Source organism: Scyliorhinus canicula, chromosome 18, assembly GCF_902713615.1.
Source record: "Scyliorhinus canicula chromosome 18, sScyCan1.1, whole genome shotgun sequence".
In the NCBI taxonomy this organism is placed as follows: Eukaryota; Metazoa; Chordata; class Chondrichthyes; order Carcharhiniformes; family Scyliorhinidae; genus Scyliorhinus; species Scyliorhinus canicula.
In genome coordinates, this window is record NC_052163.1 from 66901282 (window position 1) to 66922831 (window position 21550).

The 21550-nt window shown below is 52.5% G+C and overlaps 1 protein-coding gene across 2 annotated transcripts in view; it reads right to left on the reverse strand.

Moving 5' to 3' along the window:
- The window catches only part of LOC119953733 (Usher syndrome type-1G protein homolog), a 57630-nt gene extending 37689 nt beyond the window's left edge, over positions 1-19941 (reverse strand). For both annotated transcript variants that reach the window (XR_005458087.1, XM_038778296.1), the window contains exon 1: positions 19653-19941. Coding sequence is in view for 1 of the 2 variants with exons in the window: in XM_038778296.1 (XP_038634224.1) it covers positions 19653-19816 (164 nt within the window). In the remaining variant the exon portion in view is untranslated. The remainder of the gene's footprint in view (positions 1-19652) is intronic.
- Positions 19942-21550: the final 1609 nt, after the last annotated feature.

Below are 21550 nucleotides of genomic sequence, written 5' to 3' on the forward strand. Positions count from 1 at the left end.
TCCTTAGGGTTCCCTTCGGCGTCACTAACGGGGTCTCGGTCTTTCAACGAGAAATGGACCGAATGGTTGACCGGTACGGACTGCGGGCCACGTTTCCGTACTTAGACAATGTCACCATCTGCGGCCACGACCAGCAGGACCATGACGCCAACCTTGCCAAATTTCTCCACACCGCATCTCTCCTCAATCTCACTTATAACAGGGAGAAATGTGTATTCAGCACAGACCGCTTACCCATCCTCGGCTACGTAGTCCAAAACGGACTAGTGGGGCCCGATCCCGACTGCATGCACCCCATCATGGAGCTTCCCCTCCCCCACTGCCCCAAGGCTCTCAAATGATGCCTAGGGTTCTTTTCTTACTACGCCCAGTGGGTCCCACAATCGATTCCATATTCGCTCTGTTCGGTTTCCCTGACAATATATTCACAGTGACAGGGGATCCTCATTGATGGGCGACGAGCTGCATCAGTTCCTGCTCAGCAGGGGTATCGCCTCCAGCAGGACGACCAGCTATAATCCCCGGGGAAATGGGCAGGTAGAGAGGGAGAACGGGACGGTATTGAGGGCCGTCCAGTTGGCCCGATGGTCCAGGAACCTCCCAGCCGCTCGCTGGCAGCAGGTCCTCCCTGACGCGCCCCATTCCGTTCGGTCACTGCTGTACACCGCTACTAACAGTACACCCCATGAACGTGTTTTTGCCTTCCCTAGGGTGTCGCTCCCGACGTGGCTCACAGCTCCAAGGCCCGTCCTACTTCGTAGGCATGTCAGACTCTACAAGGCGGACCCTCTGGTGAACAGGGTACGCCTGCTCCACGCAAACCCCCAGTATGCCTACGTGGAGTTCCCCGACGGCCGCCAGGATACAGTCTCGCTCAGGGACCTGGCTCCCTCGGGTGCCGATCCCACGCCCACACACCTCCCCACCCACACGCCACCCTCCTTTTCCCCGGCGCCCCCGACATCAGCCCCACCAGGTCCATCCCTCGTTCCCCTACCCACACTCGAGGACATGGAAGATTTCGGCACGCTCCCGGAGTCGTCCAGCCACTGGCCAGCACCAACACCGCCACCACCGATGCCGTGGACACCACCTGTGCAGACGTCGCCACCGCTGCTGCGTCGCTCTCAACGAACCGTCAAACCACCGGTCAGACTCAACCTATGATGGGCACCGGGTTGCAAGATGGACACCTGATTTTTTTTCTCCCCCCCCCCCCCTGTAAATAAATCACTGCTTATGTATTATAGTTTCACGTCACCACGTCGGACTCATTCTTAACAGGGGGTGAATGTGGTAATCCACCACTGTATCCTCCCCGGACAGGCGCCGGAATGTGGCGACTAGGGGCTTTTCACAGTAACTTCATTGAAGCCTACTCGTGACAATAAGCAATTTTCATTTCATTTCATTTCATGTGTGTGCCTCTATTAGGGGATGTACAATAGTACCTGCTATTACAGGTTTGTCGGTAAGCCCCTGCCAGCTAGCTCCGCCGACAGGGAGCGGTATAAATATCCATGAGATCTCCTGAGCTGCAGTTGAGGGAATATCATCTCACGGTAATAAAGCCTCTTTGTACCGTTTCGTGTTTCTGTGTGCAATTGTTAGCGCAACACTCCCTCAATACTGAACCTCTGACAGTGCAGCACTCCCTCAATACTGAACCTCTGACAGGGCAGGACTCCCTCAGTACTGACCTCTGACAGTGCAGCACTCCCTCAGTACTGACCCTCTGACAGTGCAGCACTCCCTCAGTACTAACCCGCTGACAGTGCAGTACTCCTTCAGTACTGACCCTCCGACAGAAGAGCACTACCTTGGTTCTGATCCTCTGACAGTGCAGCACTCCCTCGGAACTGATCCTCAGACAGTGCAACACTCCCTCAGTACTGACCGTCTGACAGTGCAGCAGTCCCTCAGTACTGACCCTCTGTCAGTGCGGGCACTCCCTCAGTACTGACCCTCTGACAGTGCAGCACTCCCTCAGTACTGACCCTCTCACAGTGCAGCACTCCCTCAGTCCTGACCCTCTGAAAGTGCGGCACTCCCTCAGTACTGAACCTCTGACACTGTGGCACTCCCTCAGTACTGACCCTCTGACAATGCAGCACTCCCTCTGCACTGACCCTCTGACAGTGTGGCACTCCCTCAGAACTGATCCTCTGACAGTGCAGCACTCCCTCAGAACTGATCCTCAGACAGTGCAGCACTCCCTCAGAACTGATCCTCTGACAGTGCAGCACTCCCTCAGTACTGACCCTCTGACAGTGCAGCACTCCCTCAGTACTGACCGTCTGACAGTGCAGCAGTCCCTCAGTACTGACCCTCTCACAGTGCAGCACTCCCTCAGTCCTGACCCTCTGACAGTGCAGCACTCCCTCAGTACTGACCCTCTCACAGTGCAGCACTCCCTCAGTCCTGACCCTCTGAAAGTGCGGCACTCCCTCAGTACTGAACCTCTGACACTGTGGCACTCCCTCAGTACTGACCCTCTGACAATGCAGCACTCCCTCTGCACTGACCCTCTGACAGTGTGGCACTCCCTCAGAACTGATCCTCTGACAGTGCAGCACTCCCTCAGAACTGATCCTCAGACAGTGCAGCACTCCCTCAGAACTGATCCTCTGACAGTGCAGCACTCCCTCAGTACTGACCCTCTGACAGTGCAGCACTCCCTCAGTACTGACCGTCTGACAGTGCAGCAGTCCCTCAGTACTGACCCTCTCACAGTGCAGCACTCCCTCAGTCCTGACCCTCTGAAAGTGCGGCACTCCCTCAGTACTGAACCTCTGACACTGTGGCACTCCCTCAGTACTGACCCTCTGACAATGCAGCACTCCCTCTGCACTGACCCGCTGACAGTGCAGCAGTCCCTCCGTACTGGCCCTCTGACAGTGTGGCACTCCCTCAGAACTGATCCTCTGACAGTGCAGCACTCCCTCAGAACTGATCCTCAGACAGTGCAGCACTCCCTCAGAACTGATCCTCTGACAGTGCAGCACTCCCTCAGTACTGACCCTCTGACAGTGCAGCACTCCCTCAGTACTGACCGTCTGACAGTGCAGCACTCCCTCAGTACTGACCCTCTGACAGTGCAGCACTCCCTCAGTACTAACCCGCTGACAGTGCAGTACTCATTCAGTACTGACCATCCGACAGAAGAGCACTACCTTGGTTCTGACCCTCTGACAGTGCAGCACTCCCTCGGAACTGATCCTCAGACAGTGCAACACTCCCTCAGCACTGACCGTCTGACAGTGCAGCACTCCCTCAGTACTGACCCTCTGTCAGTGCGGGCACTCCCTCAGTACTGACCCTCTGTCAGTGCGGGCACTCCCTCAGTACTGACCCTCTGACAGTGCAGCAGTCCCTCAGTACTGACCCTCTCACAGTGCAGCACTCCCTCAGTCCTGACCCTCTGAAAGTGCGGCACTCCCTCAGTACTGAACCTCTGACACTGTGGCACTCCCTCAGTACTGTCCCTCTGTCAGTGCAGCACTCCCTCAGTACTGACCCTCTGACAGAGTGGCACTCCCTCAGTACTGACCCTCTGACAGTGCAGCACTCCCTCAGTACTGACCCTCTGACAGTGCAGCACTCCCTCAGTACTGACCCTCTGACAGTGCAGCACTCCCTCAGTACTGATCCTCTGACAGTGCAGCGCTCCCTCAGTACTGACCCTCTGACAGAGTGGCACTCCCTCAGTACTGACCCTCTAACAGTGTGGCACTCCCTCAGTACTGACCCTCTGACAGAGTGGCACTCCCTCAGTACTGACCCTCTAACAGTGTGGCACTCCCTCAGTACTGACCCTCTGACAGTATGGCACTCCCTCAGTACTGACCCTCTGACAGTGTGGCACTCCCTCAGTACTGACCCTCTGACAGTGCAGCACTCCCTCAGGACTGACCCTCTGACAGAGTGGCACTCCCTCAGTACTGACCCTCTAACAGTGTGGCACTCCCTCAGTACTGACCCTCTGACAGTGTGGCACTCCCCCAGTACTGAAATGGGACGGGATTCTCCGACCCCCCGCCAGGTCAGAGAATCACCAGGGGCCGGCGTAAATCTCGCCCCCGCCGTGTCCCAAATTCTCCGGCACCGGAGATTCGGCAAGGGCGGGAATCGCTCTGCGCCGGTTGGTGGGCCCCCACCCCCAGCGATTCTCTGGCTCGCAATGGGCCGAATTCCCGCCGCTGTCATACTGTTCCCGCCGGCGTGGATCACAACACCTACCTTACCGACGGGAGCAGGTGGCACGAGCGGGTCCCGTGGTCCTGGGGGGGGCACGGGGCGATCTCGCCCCGGGGGGTACCCCCACGGTGGCCTGGCCCGCGATCGGGGCTCACCGATCGGCGGGTGGGCCTGTGCTGTGGGGACACTCTTTTCCTTCCGTCTTCGCATAGTCAAAGGCCTTCCACGCCAGCCGGCGTAGCGCCAACCTCTCCGGCATGGGCCTAGCCCCTCGATGTGAGTGCTTGGCCCCTAAAGAACAAAGAACACAGAGACTTCCGCACCTTTGGGGCGGCTCAACGGGTAGGGGAGAATCCCGGCCCCTGACAGTGCAGCACTCCCTCAGAATTGATCCTCAGGCAGTGCAGAACACCCCCAGTGCTGACCCTCTGTAGGAGGCCACACATCTTAGTGTAATAAAGGCTCGATTGCATCCAACACTCGCCTTTGTGTAATTGATCGTGCATCACCCTGACAGTGCAGCACTCCCTCAGAATTGATCCTCTGACAGTGCAGCACTCTCTCAGTACTGACCCTCTGACAGTGCAGCACTCTCTCAGTACTGACCCTCTGACAGTGCAGCACTCTTTCAGTGCTGACCCTCTGACAGTGCAGTGCTCCTTCAGTACTGACCCTTTGACAGTGCAGTACTCCCTCAGTAATTACCCTCTGACAGTGCAGTACTCCCTCAGTAATTACCCTCTGACAGTGCAGTACTCCCTCAGTAATTACCCTCTGACAGTGCAGTACTCCCTCAGTAATTACCCTTTGACAATGCAGTACTCCCTCAGTAATTACCCTCTGACAGTGCAGTACTCCCTCAGTAATTACCCTCTGACAGTGCAGTACTCCCTCAGTAATTACCCTCTGACAGTGCAGTACTCCCTCAGTAATTACACTCTGACAGTGCAGTACTCCCTCAGTAATTACCCTTTGACAATGCAGTACTCCCTCAGTAATTACCCTCTGACAGTGCAGTACTCCCTCAGTAATTACCCTCTGACAGTGCAGTACTCCCTCAGTAATTACCCTCTGACAGTGCAGTACTCCCTCAGTAATTACCCTCTGACAGTGCAGTACTCCCTCAGTAATTACCCTCTGACAGTGCAGTACTCCCTCAGTAATTACCCTTTGACAATGCAGTACTCCCTCAGTAATTACCCTCTGACAGTGCAGTACTCCCTCAGTAATTACCCTCTGACAGTGCAGTACTCCCTCAGTAATTACCCTCTGACAGTGCAGTACTCCCTCAGTAATTACCCTCTGACAGTGCAGCACTCCCTCAATACTAACTCTCTGAGTGTGCAGTACTCCCTCAATATTGACCCAGTGACAGTGCGGCACTCCCTCAGTACTGACCTTCTGACAGTGCTGCACTACCTCAGTACTGACCCTCTGACAGTGCAGCACGCTCTCAGTACTGACCCTCCGACAATGCAGCACTCCTTCAGTGCTGACCCTCTGACAGTGCAGCACTGCCTCAATACTGACTCTGACAGTGCAGCACGCCCTCAGTACTGACCCTAACGTGCTGCACACCCTCAGTACTGACCCTCTGGCAGTGCAGCCCTCCCTCAGTATTGACCCTCTGACAGTGCAGCACTCCCTCAGTACTGACCCTCTGACAGTGCAGCACTCCCTCAGTACTGACCCTCTGACAGTGCAGCACGCTCTCAGTACTGACCCTCCGACAATGCAGCACTCCTTCAGTGCTGACCCTCTGACAGTGTTTATCCCCTTCAAAACTGTGGAACTCTACCCCAGTTAGCATCACTATCAGGGGAACTCTACTTGAGTGGGTCTCAACCCAGTGATTGTAAGGAAATGATCAATTAATAGTGTCACGTTTGTTATCAAGGTTCGGAGGGTTGAGTGTTGGATTGGAGGTTTATGTTAGAAGCTAATTTTTGAGCTCTCTCTTTAGACTCTATGAAAATTTCATCTGTGTTTGCAGAAGGCTGCAAATTGTTTTTGGGAAGTAACAATTTATTGTATGTGTGACCTTTCAATCTATTGTGTTCACCGAGATCTCGCCTGTTTCATACACCGCTGTCTGGGTAATATATAACACAGTATAATTCAATTTCTGACATTAATCACTCCCCAAAGGAGACTCGGGTTGAAGAATGATTCTGACCAGCTCATGCTGAGCAATAAATCACCCTTAATTGAGTCAAATGTAGCCAGAAAAATGTGTCCTCTTTAAATAAAATTAATTATATGGTAAATCAGTTTCACCCTGTCATTTATTAACTGTCTTTGGAGATTGGAGATAGCCACCCAGTAATCGCCTGAGCAAAGGGCAGAGAGCTTCACTGGGCAGGTTGGTGTCATATCAGCCCAATTTGCCTCAGTATTTTCCACCCCAGCCATATTTAACATCTTGGGTGGAAAAACAAAATCTACACAATGAATTCTGGCAGTGAATCTGACCTGATCTTCCAGGGATCTCCCCCCTACTCGCAGACGTGCAGTGGACATGGATCCCCACAAACATAGTTCCTGCCCCTGGACGACTAGGCGGAAAGGGGTGCATAGATAGAACATAGAACATACAGTGCAGAAGGAGGACATTCGGCCCATCGAGTCTGCACCAACCCACTTAAGCCCTCACCTCCACCCTATCCCCATAACCCAATAATTCCCACTAACCTTTTTGGACACTAAGGGCAATTTAGCGTGGTCAATGCACCTAACCTGCACGTCTTTGGACTGTGGGAGAAAACCGGAGCACACGGAGGAAACCCACACGCACACGGAGGAAACCCACACACACACGGGGAGAACGTGCAGACTCCGCACAGACAGTGACCCAGCAGGGAATCGAACCCGGGACCCTGGAGCTGTGAAGCAATTGTGCTATCCACAATGCTACCGTGCTAACGGTGTGGGAACAATTAACTGTCCTCCTCTCTGCTGGTGGATAAACTCCATCTGCCACTTCTCAGCCCAGCTCTGCATCCTATCTATGTCTCTTTGCTGCCGATAACAACCCTCCTCACTACCACAACTCCACCAATCTTCGTATCATCTGCAAATTTACTGACTCACCCTTCAACTCCCTCATCCAAGTCGTTAATGAAAATCACAAACAGCAGAGGACCCAGAGCTGATCCCTGCGGTACACCACTGGTAACTGGGCTCCAGGCTGAATATTTGCCATCCACCACCACTCTCTGTCTTCTATCGGTTAGCCAGTTTGTTATCCAACTGGCCAAATTTCCCACTACCCCATGCCTCCTTACTTTCTGCACAAGCCTACAATGGGGAACCTTATCAAATGCCTTACTAAAATCCATGTACACTACATCCACATTTACTAATACCACCTGCACCCCCTCCAGTTTCCCACTGACCTCCCACATCCGAGACTATTCTACCCGCCTCAAACACCACCCGCTTATTGATCAGGATCGCGACCCCTCTAGTCTTTGAATCTAGTCCCGAGTGAAAAACCTGACTGACCCAGCCTTTCCTCAATCTAATCTGGTCAGCTACTCTGAGGTGCGCCTCCTGCAACATTACAACGTCAGCCTTCAGTCCCCTAAGATGCACGAACACACGTGCCCTCTTGACCGGCCCATTTAACCCTCGAACATTCCAGGTGATCAGCCTAGTTGGGGGGCTCATTGCCCACCCCCCTTCGCTGATCAGCCATTCCCTTTTTTGGGCCCGCCTCCAGCCCATGCTCCGCAGCTCCACCGGTCCGCCCCCAGGCAGCCACCGCTCCCAACCTCCTCTCTGTCCCTTAGCAAAGTCCCTCCCTCGTCAGCAGAACATTTCCCCCCCCTCCCCCCCCAGTAAAAATACTCTGTAACCCAACTCCTTTGATAAACCGAACATATGCACACCCCCCACTGCGCTTCCATGAGCTAGCCCGCCCAGCTAGCTTGATGGCCCCCATCCTTGGCACCGGCTAGTCTCCCACCTATTGCTCCTTTCCCACCCCCCCCCCCACCCACCCACCCCCCACCACCTGCTCATACAAACATACTCCAACATCAAACAATCCCCACACAATTGCCCGACAGAAAAACACCAAGATCTAAACAAGCACACCTCCATCCCCCAACAGTGCAAATGAAAACCTTAACTCACTCAGCTCTGCCACTGGTCCCAAATCAATACAGAAGGCATTACAAATAGCTTCCACAAAACGAAAAATGAGAAACTTTCTTTTAAAAAGAACAGAGAAACAAAAAGAAAAAAAAGCAGCAAAGTTCAAAAGTTCTCAGTCCACCACCAGTCCTTCCTTTTCACAAAGTCCAGCGCGTCCTCAGGTGACTCGAAATAAAAGTGCTGTTCCTCGTACATGACCCAGATACAACAGCCGGATACAACAGTCCGAACTTCACCTCTATCTGAATAAGGATCGACCTAATCTGGTTGAAGCCTGCTCTTCTCCTGGCTACCTTCACACTCAGGTCTTGGTAAACCCGCAGGATACTATCGTCCCACTTACAGCTCCATGTCTGCGTGGCCCACTGTAGAATGTGCTACTTATGCAGTGATGCACTATCAATTACGACGAGATGAGAGTAGAGTGCAATCGAGGCTTTATTAAGCAGAGATGCGTAGCCTCCTGCAGCTGCTGCTGAAATGGCTGCAGCTTGGTGAGCACACACATTTATACTCCGCCTACTAGGCAGAGCCAGCAGGCAGGGATCTACCCCCGTACCTGTAGTACAGGAGCTTCACCGTATTACATCTCGTATGTGGTAGATACAACAGTGGTGACTATCACATCCAGGTACCTGTGGAATGTCACCACCATTGCCCTTGGGGGGGTCTCCCGTTCGCGGCTTCCTCATGAGTGCTCTTTGAGGGCTGTCCACCTCCAAGGGTCGGGAGAATGCCCCATCCCCCAGCAGCTTCTCAAACATATCTGTGATGTATGCCGCAGAGTCGACTCCTTCGGACACCTCCGGGAGCCCAACGATTCTCAAGTTCTGCCGGCGGGACCTATTCTCTAGATCCTCCACCTTCTCCAGGAGCTTCTTCTGCTGGTCTCTCAGCATCCCCACCTCCACCGCAGTTTGATGTTCCTCCTGCTCAGCCAGCGTCTTCTCCACCTTCTGGATCGCCCGATCTTGGGTGTCCAATCTAAGCTCCGGCCGCTCAATCGACTCTTCTATCGGGTCCAAGCAGCCCATTATCGCTTAGCAAAGCCTTCCTGAATGACTTGCATCAGCTGCTCCGTCGACCGCTGGGTCGAGAAACCAGAGGTCCAGTCCTCCGCCATGCTGTCTCCCGCTGCAGCTTCAACCCAAGCCTTCTCTGTCTTTCTGTTCCTGCCTTTGCGAGCACTTCTAGTCCTCCTCTCCATGCACCGATGTGGGAATTTAGTACACAATTGCCTCTGTCATCAGTTTTACAATTCAAGTCCAGTAGAAAATCGGGGGAAACGGTCCAAACGTCTGACCAGAGTGGGAGCCACCGCAATGTCTTCTTCAAAGAAAATTAAACGTCAGCAATCGGGGGGGGGGGGGGGGAAGAGAATAGGAGGCATGGCAGTGTTAGATAAGGACAGGGAACTCAGTATACGGGTAGTTAGGGAATAGGGCGGGGGCAGGAGGGGACATTGTTTTTTTTAGGATTATTGTGGGTGTCGGCCCACGCGGTTGTTTGAGAAATGCTAATGTGTTAAACTGTGACAATTACAAATGCTTCAATAAAATATTTTCTAAAACAAAATATCTAATTCCTTTTTGAAATTACACAACATTTTGGCCTTAGCTACTTTCTGTGGTAATAAATTCCACAAATTCACCACTCGCTGAGTGAAGAAATTTCTCCTCACCTCAGTCCTAAAAGGTTTATTGCTTATCCACAAATTATGCCTTGTACCTTGCAGATGGTGGACAGGCTTGACGGAGATAGCGGAACAGTTGAAAGAAGGGATTTTAAGAAGCATTTAAAAGGAGGAGAGAGAGAGAGAGTGAGAGAGGGATGTAGAGGGGATGTCACAGCTTGCGGCTCAGGCAGCTGAAGGCACAATCGGCAATGGTGGAGCAATGATAGTTGTTTTGATGATTTATTTCCAGTACCTTCGCACAGCTTGCCCAATCACTGTCAGCAATGGCTAAAGGTCGGAGTGCGATGCTCCCAATTAAACTGTCACAGCAAATCAACAACAACATCGGACAGCTGCAGAACGGTTCACATTCAATTACAGAATGATGGAAAGTGGTTGAATGTCTCCAATAACTGGGACTGGAGAGGACTGCCTGTAACATGAGTTATAGCCCTGACTCTAATGAGATAGCGAATGGGATCAGACAAGCTGTAGATCTTCAGCTTAATTAATAAGTTAAGCAGAGCAGCTGGTCGGGTCAGGACCCATTTTGTTTTAATCCATCCACCTCTTAATGATCAGTTATTGACCAGCTGGGAGCAGGCCAGGGACTGGTTATTGAATGGGAATGGGAGGCGTGATCACCCTAACGATCTTTAATGGAGTAGGTTTCTGGACAGCGAAAGGGGGCAATGAAGGCTCAACATAATGGAAAATAACTGCTTTCCAATCTAGTAATGCCTCTCCTGCCCAGTAACCCCTCTCCTGCCCAGTAACCCCTCTCCTGCCCTGTAACCCCTCTCCTGCCCTGTAACCCCTCTCCTGCCCAGTAACCCCTCTCCTGCCCTGTAACCCCTCTCCTGCCCTGTAACCCCTCTCCTGCCCAGTAACCCCTCTCCTGCCCAGTAACCCCTCTCCTGCCCAGTAGCCCCTCTCCTGCCCGTAACCTCTCTCTTGCCCAGTAACCTCTCTCCTGCCAGTAACCCCTCTCCTGCCCAGTAACTCCTCTCCTGCCCAGTAACTCCTCTCCTGCCCAGTAACCCCTCTCCTGCCCAGTAACCCCTCTCCTGCCCAGTAACCCCTCTCCTGCCCAGTAACCCCTCTCCTGCCCAGTAACCCCTCTCCTGCCCAGTAACCTCTCTCTTGCCCAGTAACTCCTCGGCTGCCCAGTAACCCCTCTCCTGCCCAGTAACCCCTCTCCTGCCCAGTAACTCCTCTCCTGCCCAGTAACCTCTCTCTTGCCCAGTAACCCCTCTCCTGCCCAGTAACCCCTCTCCTGCCCAGTAACCCCTCTCCTGCCCAGTAACCCCTCTCCTGCCCAGTAACTCCTCTCCTGCCCAGTAACCCCTCTCCTGCCCAGTAACTCCTCTCCTGCCCAGTAACCTCTCTCTTGCCCAGTAACTCCTCTGCTGCCCAGTAACCCCTCTCCTGCCAGTAACCCCTCTCCTGCCCAGTAACCCCTCTCCTGCCCAGTAACCCCTCTCCTGCCCAGTATCCCCTCTCCTGCCCGGTAACCCCTCTCCTGCCCAGTAACCCCTCTCCTGCCCAGTAACTCCTCTCCTGCCCAGTATCCCCTCTCCTGCCCAGTAACCCCTCTCCTGCCCAGTAACCCCTCTCCTGCCCAGTAACTCCTCTCCTGCCCAGTAACCTCTCTCTTGCCCAGTAACCCCTCTCCTGCCCAGTAACCCCTCTCCTGCCCAGTAACCCCTCTCCTGCCCAGTAATCCCTCTCCTGCCCAGTAACTCCTCTCCTGCCCAGTAACCTCTCTCTTGCCCAGTAACTCCTCTGCTGCCCAGTAACCCCTCTCCTGCCAGTAACCCCTCTCCTGCCCAGTAATCCCTCTCCTGCCCAGTAACCTCTCTCCTGCCCAGTATCCCCTCTCCTGCCCAGTAACCCCTCTCCTGCCCAGTAACCCCTCTCCTGCCCAATAACTCCTCTCTTGCCAGTAACCCCTCTCCTGCCCAGTAACTCCTCTCTTGCCAGTAACCCCTCTCCTGCCCAGTAACTCCCCTCCTGCCAGTAACCCCTCTCCTGCCCAGTAACTCCTCTCCTGCCCAGTAACCCCTCTCCTGCCCAGTAACCCCTCTCCTGCCCAGTAACCCCTCTCCTGCCCAGTAACTCCTCTCCTGCCCAGTAACCCCTCTCCTGCCCAGTAACCCCTCTCCTGCCCAGTAACCCCTCTCCTGCCCAGTAACCCCTCTCCTGCCCAGTAACCCCTCTCCTGCCCAGTAACTCCCCTCCTGCCAGTAACCCCTCTCCTGCCCAGTAACTCCTCTCCTGCCCAGTAACCCCTCTCCTGCCCAGTAACCCCTCTCCTGCCCAGTAACCCCTCTCCTGCCCAGTAACTCCTCTCCTGCCCAGTAACCCCTCTCCTGCCCAGTAACCCCTCTCCTGCCCAGTAACCCCTCTCCTGCCCAGTAACTCCCCTCCTGCCAGTAACCCCTCTCCTGCCCAGTAATCCCTCTCTTGCCCAGTAACTCCTCTCTTGCCGGTAACCCCTCTCCTGCCAGTAACCCCTCTCCTGCCCTGTAACTCCTCTCCTGCCCAGTAACCCCTCTCCTGCCCAGTAACCCCTCTCCTGCCCAGTAACCCCTCTCCTGCCCAGTAACCCCTCTCCTGCCCAGTAACCCCTCTCCTGCCCAGTAACCCCTCTCCTGCCCAGTAACTCCTCTCCTGCCCAGTAACCCCTCTCCTGCCCAGTAACCCCTCTCCTGCCCAGTAACCCCTCTCCTGCCCAGTAACCCCTCTCCTGCCCAGTAACTCCTCTCCTGCCCAGTAACCTCTCTCTTGCCCAGTAACTCCTCTGCTGCCCAGTAACCCCTCTCCTGCCAGTAACCCCTCTCCTGCCCAGTAACCCCTCTCCTGCCCAGTAACCCCTCTCCTGCCAGTAACCCCTCTCCTGCCCAGTAACTCCTCTCCTGCCCAGTAACCCCTCTCCTGCCAGTAACCCCTCTCCTGCCCAGTAACTCCTCTCCTGCCCAGTAACCCCTCTCCTGCCCAGTAACCCCTCTCCTGCCCAGTAACCCCTCTCCTGCCCAGTAACTCCTCTCCTGCCCAGTAACCCCTCTCCTGCCCAGTAACCCCTCTCCTGCCCAGTAACCCCTCTCCTGCATGCGTGGACTCCGAACCGGAAGTGCGGGAGCCTGTATCCACAGCTAAAGCTGCGAGATTTACTCTGGGTCTCTGCAAGCCCCCTGCACTACATTGAATTAGTCCAACTTTTTAATAGGAATTTCGGGAGTAAAACTCCACAAATTATTGTATAAAGTTAAAACGCATGGGGTTGCGGGTAGTGGGTTGAGATAGATAGACAGCTGGTTAGCAGACAGGAAACAAAAAGTTGGAATAAATGGGTATTTTATTGGCAGGCAGTAAATGATGGGGTAGGGCCGGGATCTGTGCTGGGGCCCCCAAGTGTTCACAATATATATTAATGATTTGGGTGAAGGAACTAAATGTAGTATCTCCAACTTCGCAGATGATACAAAGTTGGGTGGTGGGGGTGAACTGTAAGGAGACTGCAGAGGACAGCACGGTAAGCACAGTGATTAGCACTGTTGCTTCGCAGCGCCATTGACCCAGGTTCAATTCCCGGCTTGAGTAACTGTCTGTGCGGAGTCTGCAAGTTCTCCCCATTTCTTTGTGGGTTTCCTCCGGGTGCTCCGGTTTCCTCCCACAAGTCCTGAAAGACATGGGGCGGAATTCTCCGCAACGGCTGACGCTGTCGTGAAACCCGGAGTGTTTCGGCATCGGAGGCTGCTCCTCGCCCCCTATTCTCCCCACCCGGTGGGCTAGGAGCAGCATTTTTTCAATTTCGGCCGCCGGGCCTTGACACTGGGTCAAGGTGGCGCGCCAAGAATGATGCGGCCGGCGGCGCCTAATGACGTCAGCCGCGCATGCGCAGGTTGCCGTCTTCCCCTCCGCTGCCCCGCAATATGTGGCGGCTTGATCTTGCGGAGGGGAAAGAGTGCGTCTCTTGGCGACGCCGGCCCGACAATCAGTGTGCACAGATCGCGGGCCAGTCCTTTCCCGAGCATGGCCGTGGTGCTCAATCCCCTCTCCGCCCCCCACAGGCCCCAAACTCACCTTTTGCGCGCTGTTCACACCGGCAGCGACCAGGTGTGGTTGCCGCCGGCGTGAACAGGTCGGGAATGGCAGGCCGCTCGGCCCATCCGGGCCGGAGAATCGCTGGTCGCCATGAAAAACAGCGACCCGCGATTCTCCGAGCGGTGTGTCGCAAATCGCGACAAGCCATTTTGGGGGGAGTGGGAGTATCGCGGGGCGTGCCAGAGCGGCACTCCCGCGATTCTCCTACCCGGCCTGGGGAGCGGAGAATTGCGCCCACGCTGTTAGGGAAATTGGACGTTCTGAATTCTCTCTCTGTGTACCTGAACAGGTCCCAGAGTGTGCCAATTAGGGATTTTTGCAGTAACTTCATTGCAGTGTTAATGTACGCCCACTTTGACACTAATAAAGATTATTATTATTATTAAGCTAAGACCAGGCATCAGATCCCCAAGACACCATTAACACTGTGTCGGAATTATATAGTAAATAGGGATTACGACAGAATATAACTGAAGGCTAGCAGGATTTTTGAGCACAATCTTGACCAGTATTTTGCCCATCGCACTACTGATCCCATTGCACTCTGTTCCGGCTGAGTTATATAATATTTACATGGGTACTGTTTCTCAGTAATTAGCTGTTGGTTCTCACTCAGTAAACGTACAAAGATTATGTCACAATCATTAATCTTTCAGTGTGAGCCTCTCTGCATCAGGAGACACGGATTGTCATTCGCACTGGGAGAAAGCGAAGTGTAGCATGGTCTGGGATCCAACACACAACACAGGGTCACAGGTTCAATTATCAGTCTGATCAGACTGAGACGGCCCATATCGGCATGTCCTGCCTCTGATACAACTGGGAGCAGAAGCCAGAGAAACCAGCTCCTGAATAGAGCTGCTCTTTCTACAGCTGTTTCTTTTCCAAAACTATCTCTGTTCACATGTGACAGAGGAGCTCAAATTAGCGAAGGATCTCCCTCATACAAAGCAAGGCTCCATAGCTACCAAGCAAATCCCAAGGAGATCTCATGAGAAAGATACAGCTCGGGATCCATTTCACATTGATTACCGTTCCTTTCCCCTCCCCTCCACTCATATAACCTCCTCTCCCAACATTTCCATTTGCCCGCTCGCTTCCCGTCACCCCTCCACTCGCCTTCCAAAGTCATCGACTGCTTTGAGGGTGGGGGTTTCCAGAGGCCTTGTAACCCCTAGGCCCTTGCCCTTCCTGGTTGCCCCGAATAAACTATTGGAGCATAACTGGAATCACAGCCAAGACTAACCCTCTCCTCACTCTCTCTCCAAGACTTACCCTGTCCTCACTCTCTCTACAGACTAACCCTATCCTCACTCTCTCTACAGACTAACCCTCTCCTCACTCTCTCTACAGACTAACCCTATCCTCACTCTCTCTACAGACTAACCCTGTCCTCACTCTCTCTCTACAGACTAACCCTATCCTCACTCTCTCTACAGACTAACCCTGTCCTCACTCTCTCTCTCTACAGACTAACCCTGTCCTCACTCTCTACAGACTAACCCTATCCTCACTCTCTCTACAGATTAACCCCATCCTCACTCTCTCTACAGACTAACGCTGTCCTCACTCTCTACAGACTAACCCTATCCTCACTCTCTCTACAGACTATCCCTATCCTCACTCTCTCTACAGACTAACCCTGTCCTCACTCTCTCTACAGACTAACCCCCTCCTCACTCTCTACAGACTAACCCTATCCTCACTCTCTACAGACTAACCCTATCCTCACTCTCTCTCAGACTAACCCTGTCCTCACTCTCTCTACAGATTAACCCTATCCTCACTCTCTCTACAGACTAACCCTATCCTCACTCTCTCTACAGACTAACCCTCTCCTCACTCTCTCTACAGACTAACCCTGTCCTCACTCTCTACAGACTAACCCGATCCTCACTCTCTACAGACTAACCCTATCCTCACTCTCTCTACAGACTAACCCTATCCTCACTCTCTACAGACTAACCCTGTCCTCACTCTCTCTACAGACTAACCCTATCCTCACTCTCTACAGACTAACCCGATCCTCACTCTATCTACAGACTAACCCTATCCTCACTCTCTCTACAGACTAACCCTGTCCTCACTCTCTCTACAGACTAACCCTGTCCTCACTCTCTACAGACTAACCCGATCCTCACTCTCTACAGACTAACCCTGTCCTCACTCTCTCTACAGACTAACCCTGTCCTCACTCTCTCTACAGACTAACCCTGTCCTCACTCTCTCTACAGACTAACCCTGTCCTCACTCTCTCTACAGACTAACCCTCTCCTCACTCTCTACAGACTAACCCTATCCTCACTCTCTACAGACTAACCCTATCCTCACTCTCTCTACAGACTAACCCTATCCTCACTCTCTACAGACTAACCCTGTCCTCACTCTCTCTACAGACTAACCCTCTCCTCACTCTCTCTACAGACTAACCCTGTCCTCACTCTCTACAGACTAACCCGATCCTCACTCTATCTACAGACTAACCCTATCCTCACTCTCTCTACAGACTAACCCTGTCCTCACTCTCTCTACAGACTAACCCTGTCCTCACTCTCTACAGACTAACCCTATCCTCACTCTCTACAGACTAACACTGTCCTCACTCTCTCTACAGACTAACCCTGTCCTCACTCTCTCTACAGACTAACCCTGTCCTCACTCTCTCTACAGACTAACCCTGTCCTCACTCTCTCTACAGACTAACCCTGTCCTCACTCTCTACAGACTAACCCTATCCTCACTCTCTCTCTCTACAGACTAACCCTGTCCTCACTCTCTCTACAGACTAACCCTGTCCTCATTCTCTCTACAGACTTACCCTGTCCTCATTCTCTCTACAGACTAACCCTGTCCTCATTCTCAACAGACTAACCCTATCCTCACTCTCTACAGACTAACCCGATCCTCACTCTATCTACAGACTAACCCTATCCTCACTCTCTACAGACTAACCCTATCCTCACTCTCTCTACAGACTAACCCTATCCTCACTCTCTACAGACTAACCCTGTCATCACTCTCTCTACAGACTAACCCTATCCTCACTCTCTCTACAGACTAACCCTATCCTCACTCTCTCTACAGACTAACCCTATCCTCACTCTCTCTACAGACTAACCCTGTCCTCACTCTACAGACTAACCCTATCCTCACTCTCTACAGACTAACCCTATCCTCACTCTCTACAGACTAACCCTGTCCTCACTCTCTCTACAGACTAACCCTCTCCTCACTCTCTCTACAGACTAACCCTATCCTCACTCTCTACAGACTAACCCTATCCTCACTCTCTCTACAGACTAACCCTATCCTCACTCTCTACAGACTAACCCTGTCCTCACTCTCTCTACAGACTAACCCTATCCTCACTCTCTACAGACTAACCCGATCCTCACTCTATCTACAGACTAACCCTATCCTCACTCTCTCTACAGACTAACCCTCTCCTCACTCTCTACAGACTAACCCTGTCCTCACTCTCTACAGACTAACCCTATCCTCACTCTCTACAGACTAACCCTGTCCTCACTCTCTCTACAGACTAACCCTGTCCTCACTCTCTCTACAGACTAACCCTGTCCTCACTCTCTCTACAGACTAACCCTATCCTCACTCTCTCTACAGACTAACCCTATCCTCACTCTCTCTACAGACTAACCCTGTCCTCACTCTCTCTACAGACTAACCCTATCCTCACTCTCTACAGACTAACCCGATCCTCACTCTATCTACAGACTAACCCTATCCTCACTCTCTCTACAGACTAACCCTCTCCTCACTCTCTACAGACTAACCCTATCCTCACTCTCTCTACAGACTAACCCTGTCCTCACTCTCTCTACAGACTAACCCTGTCCTCACTCTCTCTACAGACTAACCCTGTCCTCACTCTGTCTACAGACTAACCCTGTCCTCACTCTCTCTACAGACTAACCCTGTCCTCACTCTCTCTACAGACTAACCCTATCCTCACTCTCTCTACAGACTAACCCTGTCCTCACTCTCTCTACAGACTAACCCTATCCTCACTCTCTCTACAGACTAACCCTATCCTCACTCTCTCTACAGACTAACCCTATCCTCACTCTCTACAGACTAACGCTGTCCTCACTCTCTCTACAGACTAACCCTATCCTCACTCTCTCTACAGACTGACCCTGTCCTCACTCTCTCTATAGACTAACCCTGTCCTCACTCTCTCTACAAGACTATCACTATCCTCACCCTCTCTTCAAGGTAAACTGACAGGGTATTCCAGCAATGACACATTTGAACAGGTCTGAAAGTCGCTCATTAAATTTAAACATAAGTTCAATTGAAAAACAACAAAATGAGGTGGTGGGACATTCACTTACATAAATGTAAATATCACCACAGGCTGCTTTCCTCTTTGAGGGGGAAGCTGACTGGTGCTGATTTATCCTGAGGGTCACCATACCTCAGGCAAGGGGCAAGGTTGAGAAGGTTCATGGGTAACCTCAGCTGGTACAGGAATTGAACCCATGGTGTTCACATTGCAAACCAGCCGCCCAACTAATTTAGCTAATCTGCTACAGCGCGGCCAGCAAAATTGTGATTGTTCTTTTAAGTGGAGAAGATGACGGGAAGGTTTGTTAGGAGGTGTTTGAAATCTTGAAGGTTTTCGATAGAATAAATAAGGATAAATGGTTTCCACTGGCAGGAAGGTCGAGAACAAGAGGACACAAAATTAAGAAGATTGCCAAAAGAGCCAGGGGTCCATGGGGGCTGGTTTTGTTGTGATCTGGGATGCACTATCTGAAAGAGCAACAGTAATTTTCAAACAGGGATTGGATAAATAAACAGAGAAATGTACATTTATATAACATTTTTCACAACAATTATCAAACCACTTTCCAGCCTTCTGTGTGGATCAGGACAGCAATGTGTATTTATTTACTGTCCCTATCTCTCCTTTTCAAATACACTGCTGTAAAGTAGCCAGCATGTCGTCGAAATTGTACGCAACAAGCTCAAACAGCAATGTGAGAATGACACAGTCTGTCCTGCCGTCAATTGAGGAACAAATATTGGCCAGGAAACCGGGGAAAACTGACTTCCTCCTTTTCTAAATTGCGCCATGGGATCTTTTGCACCCACCTGGACAGACAGGTAGGGTCTTGGTTTTAATGTCTCATCTGAAATGCAGCCCCTCTGTCGGGGTTCAGTATCTCAGTGAGTTTGGTGCAGGGGGGGTCTGTAGCTTTGTGAATGCCCCTCACAGAGGGTCACCAATACTTTAAATCGGCGAAAAGGAAAAATATATACCGGGGCAGGAAAACCACTCGCTCACAGCTTCAGAAAGGTGTTTACTGATGGCTGAGCGGGAAGAACAGGGAGAGTGGGACTAAGTGGGTAAAACATTTGGGAGAGCCACAAAGGGGGCGAACGGTCTCCTGCCCTGTTGTGGGATTATTTGAGGCAGAGGGAGATGAAGGAAACGATAAGGATGAACCATGGGGCGAGTGAATGTCCCGCGGCCACAATGAGCACCTACCCTCTGCTGACTATCAGCCTCAGTGCCTCCAGGTTGCCATGGTAAACAGCCCAGAGAGTGGGGGTCATTCCATCCTCGTCAGGCGAGTTCAGATCCCTCTTGCTGGCCTCTTTCAGCAGATCCAGGTAACCATCCCGAGCTGCCTTGTGATACTTGTCGCTCATTGCGTCGACTGTAAATCCCTGGGAGACATCGGGGGAGTCAGTTACACAGAAGCAGCGAGAGGGCTCCCGGAGCAGTGACTGCAGATCTAATACTCACTGTGGCTCTGAGCAGAGGCTCTGATACACTCACTGTGGCTCTGATACACTCACTGTGACTCTGAGCAGAGGCTCTGATACACACACTGTGGCTCTGATACACTCACTGTGACTCTGAGCAGAGGCTCTGATACACACACTGTGGCTCTGATACTCTCACTGTGGCTCTGAGCAGAGGCTCTGATACACTCACTGTGGCTCTGATACTCTCACTGTGGCTCTGAGCAGAGGCTCTGATACACTCACTGTGGCTCTGATACTCTCACTGTGCCTCTAATACTCACTGTGGCTCTGAGCAGAGGCTCTGATACACTCACTGTGACTCTGAGCAGCGGCTCTGATACACTCACTGTGACTCTGATACACTCACTGTGGCTCTGAGCAGCGGTTCTGATACACTCACTGTGACTCTGATACACTCACTGTGGCTCTGAGCAGAGGCTCTGATACACTCACTGTGGCTCTGATACTCTCACTGTGCCTCTAATACTCACTGTGGCTCTGAGCAGAGGCTCTGATACACTCACTGTGGCTCTGATACTCTCACTGTGGCTCTGATACTCTCACTGTGACTCTAATACTCACTGTGGCTCTGAGCAGAGGCTCTGATACACACACTGTGGCTCTGATACACTCACTGTGACTCTGAGCAGAGGCTCTGATACACACACTGTGGCTCTGATACTCTCACTGTGGCTCTGAGCAGAGGCTCTGATACACTCACTGTGGCTCTGATACTCTCACTGTGGCTCTGAGCAGAGGCTCTGATACACTCACTGTGGCTCTGATACTCTCACTGTGCCTCTAATACTCACTGTGGCTCTGAGCAGAGGCTCTGATACACTCACTGTGACTCTGAGCAGCGGCTCTGATACACTCACTGTGACTCTGATACACTCACTGTGGCTCTGAGCAGAGGCTCTGATACACTCACTGTGGCTCTGATACTCCCACTGTGCCTCTAATACTCACTGTGGCTCTGAGCAGCGGCTCTGATACACTCACTGTGGCTCTGAGCAGAGGCTCTGATACACTCACTGTGACTCTGAGCAGCGGCTCTGATACACTCACTGTGACTCTGATACACTCACTGTGGCTCTGAGCAGAGGCTCTGATACACTCACTGTGGCTCTGATACTCCCACTGTGCCTCTAATACTCACTGTGGCTCTGAGCAGCGGCTCTGATACACTCACTGTGGCTCTGATACACTCACTGTGGCTCTGAGCAGAGGCTCTGATACACTCACTGTGGCTCTGATACACTCACTGTGGCTCTGAGCAGAGGCTCTGATACACTCACTGTGGCTCTGAGCAGAGGCTCTGATACACTCACTGTGGCTCTGATACTCTCACTGTGGCTCTGATACACTGTGACTCTGAGCAGCGGCTCTGATACACTCACTGTGACTCTGAGCAGCGGCTCTGATACACTCTGTGACTCTGATACACTCACTGTGACTCTGAGCAGAGGCTCTGATACACTCACTGTTACTCTGAGCAGCGGTTCTGATACACTCACTGTTACTCTGATACACTCACTGTGACTCTGAGCAGCGGCTCTGATACACGCACTGTGGCTCTGATACTCTCACTGTGACTCTGATACTCACTGTGGCTCTGAGCAGAGGCTCTGATAC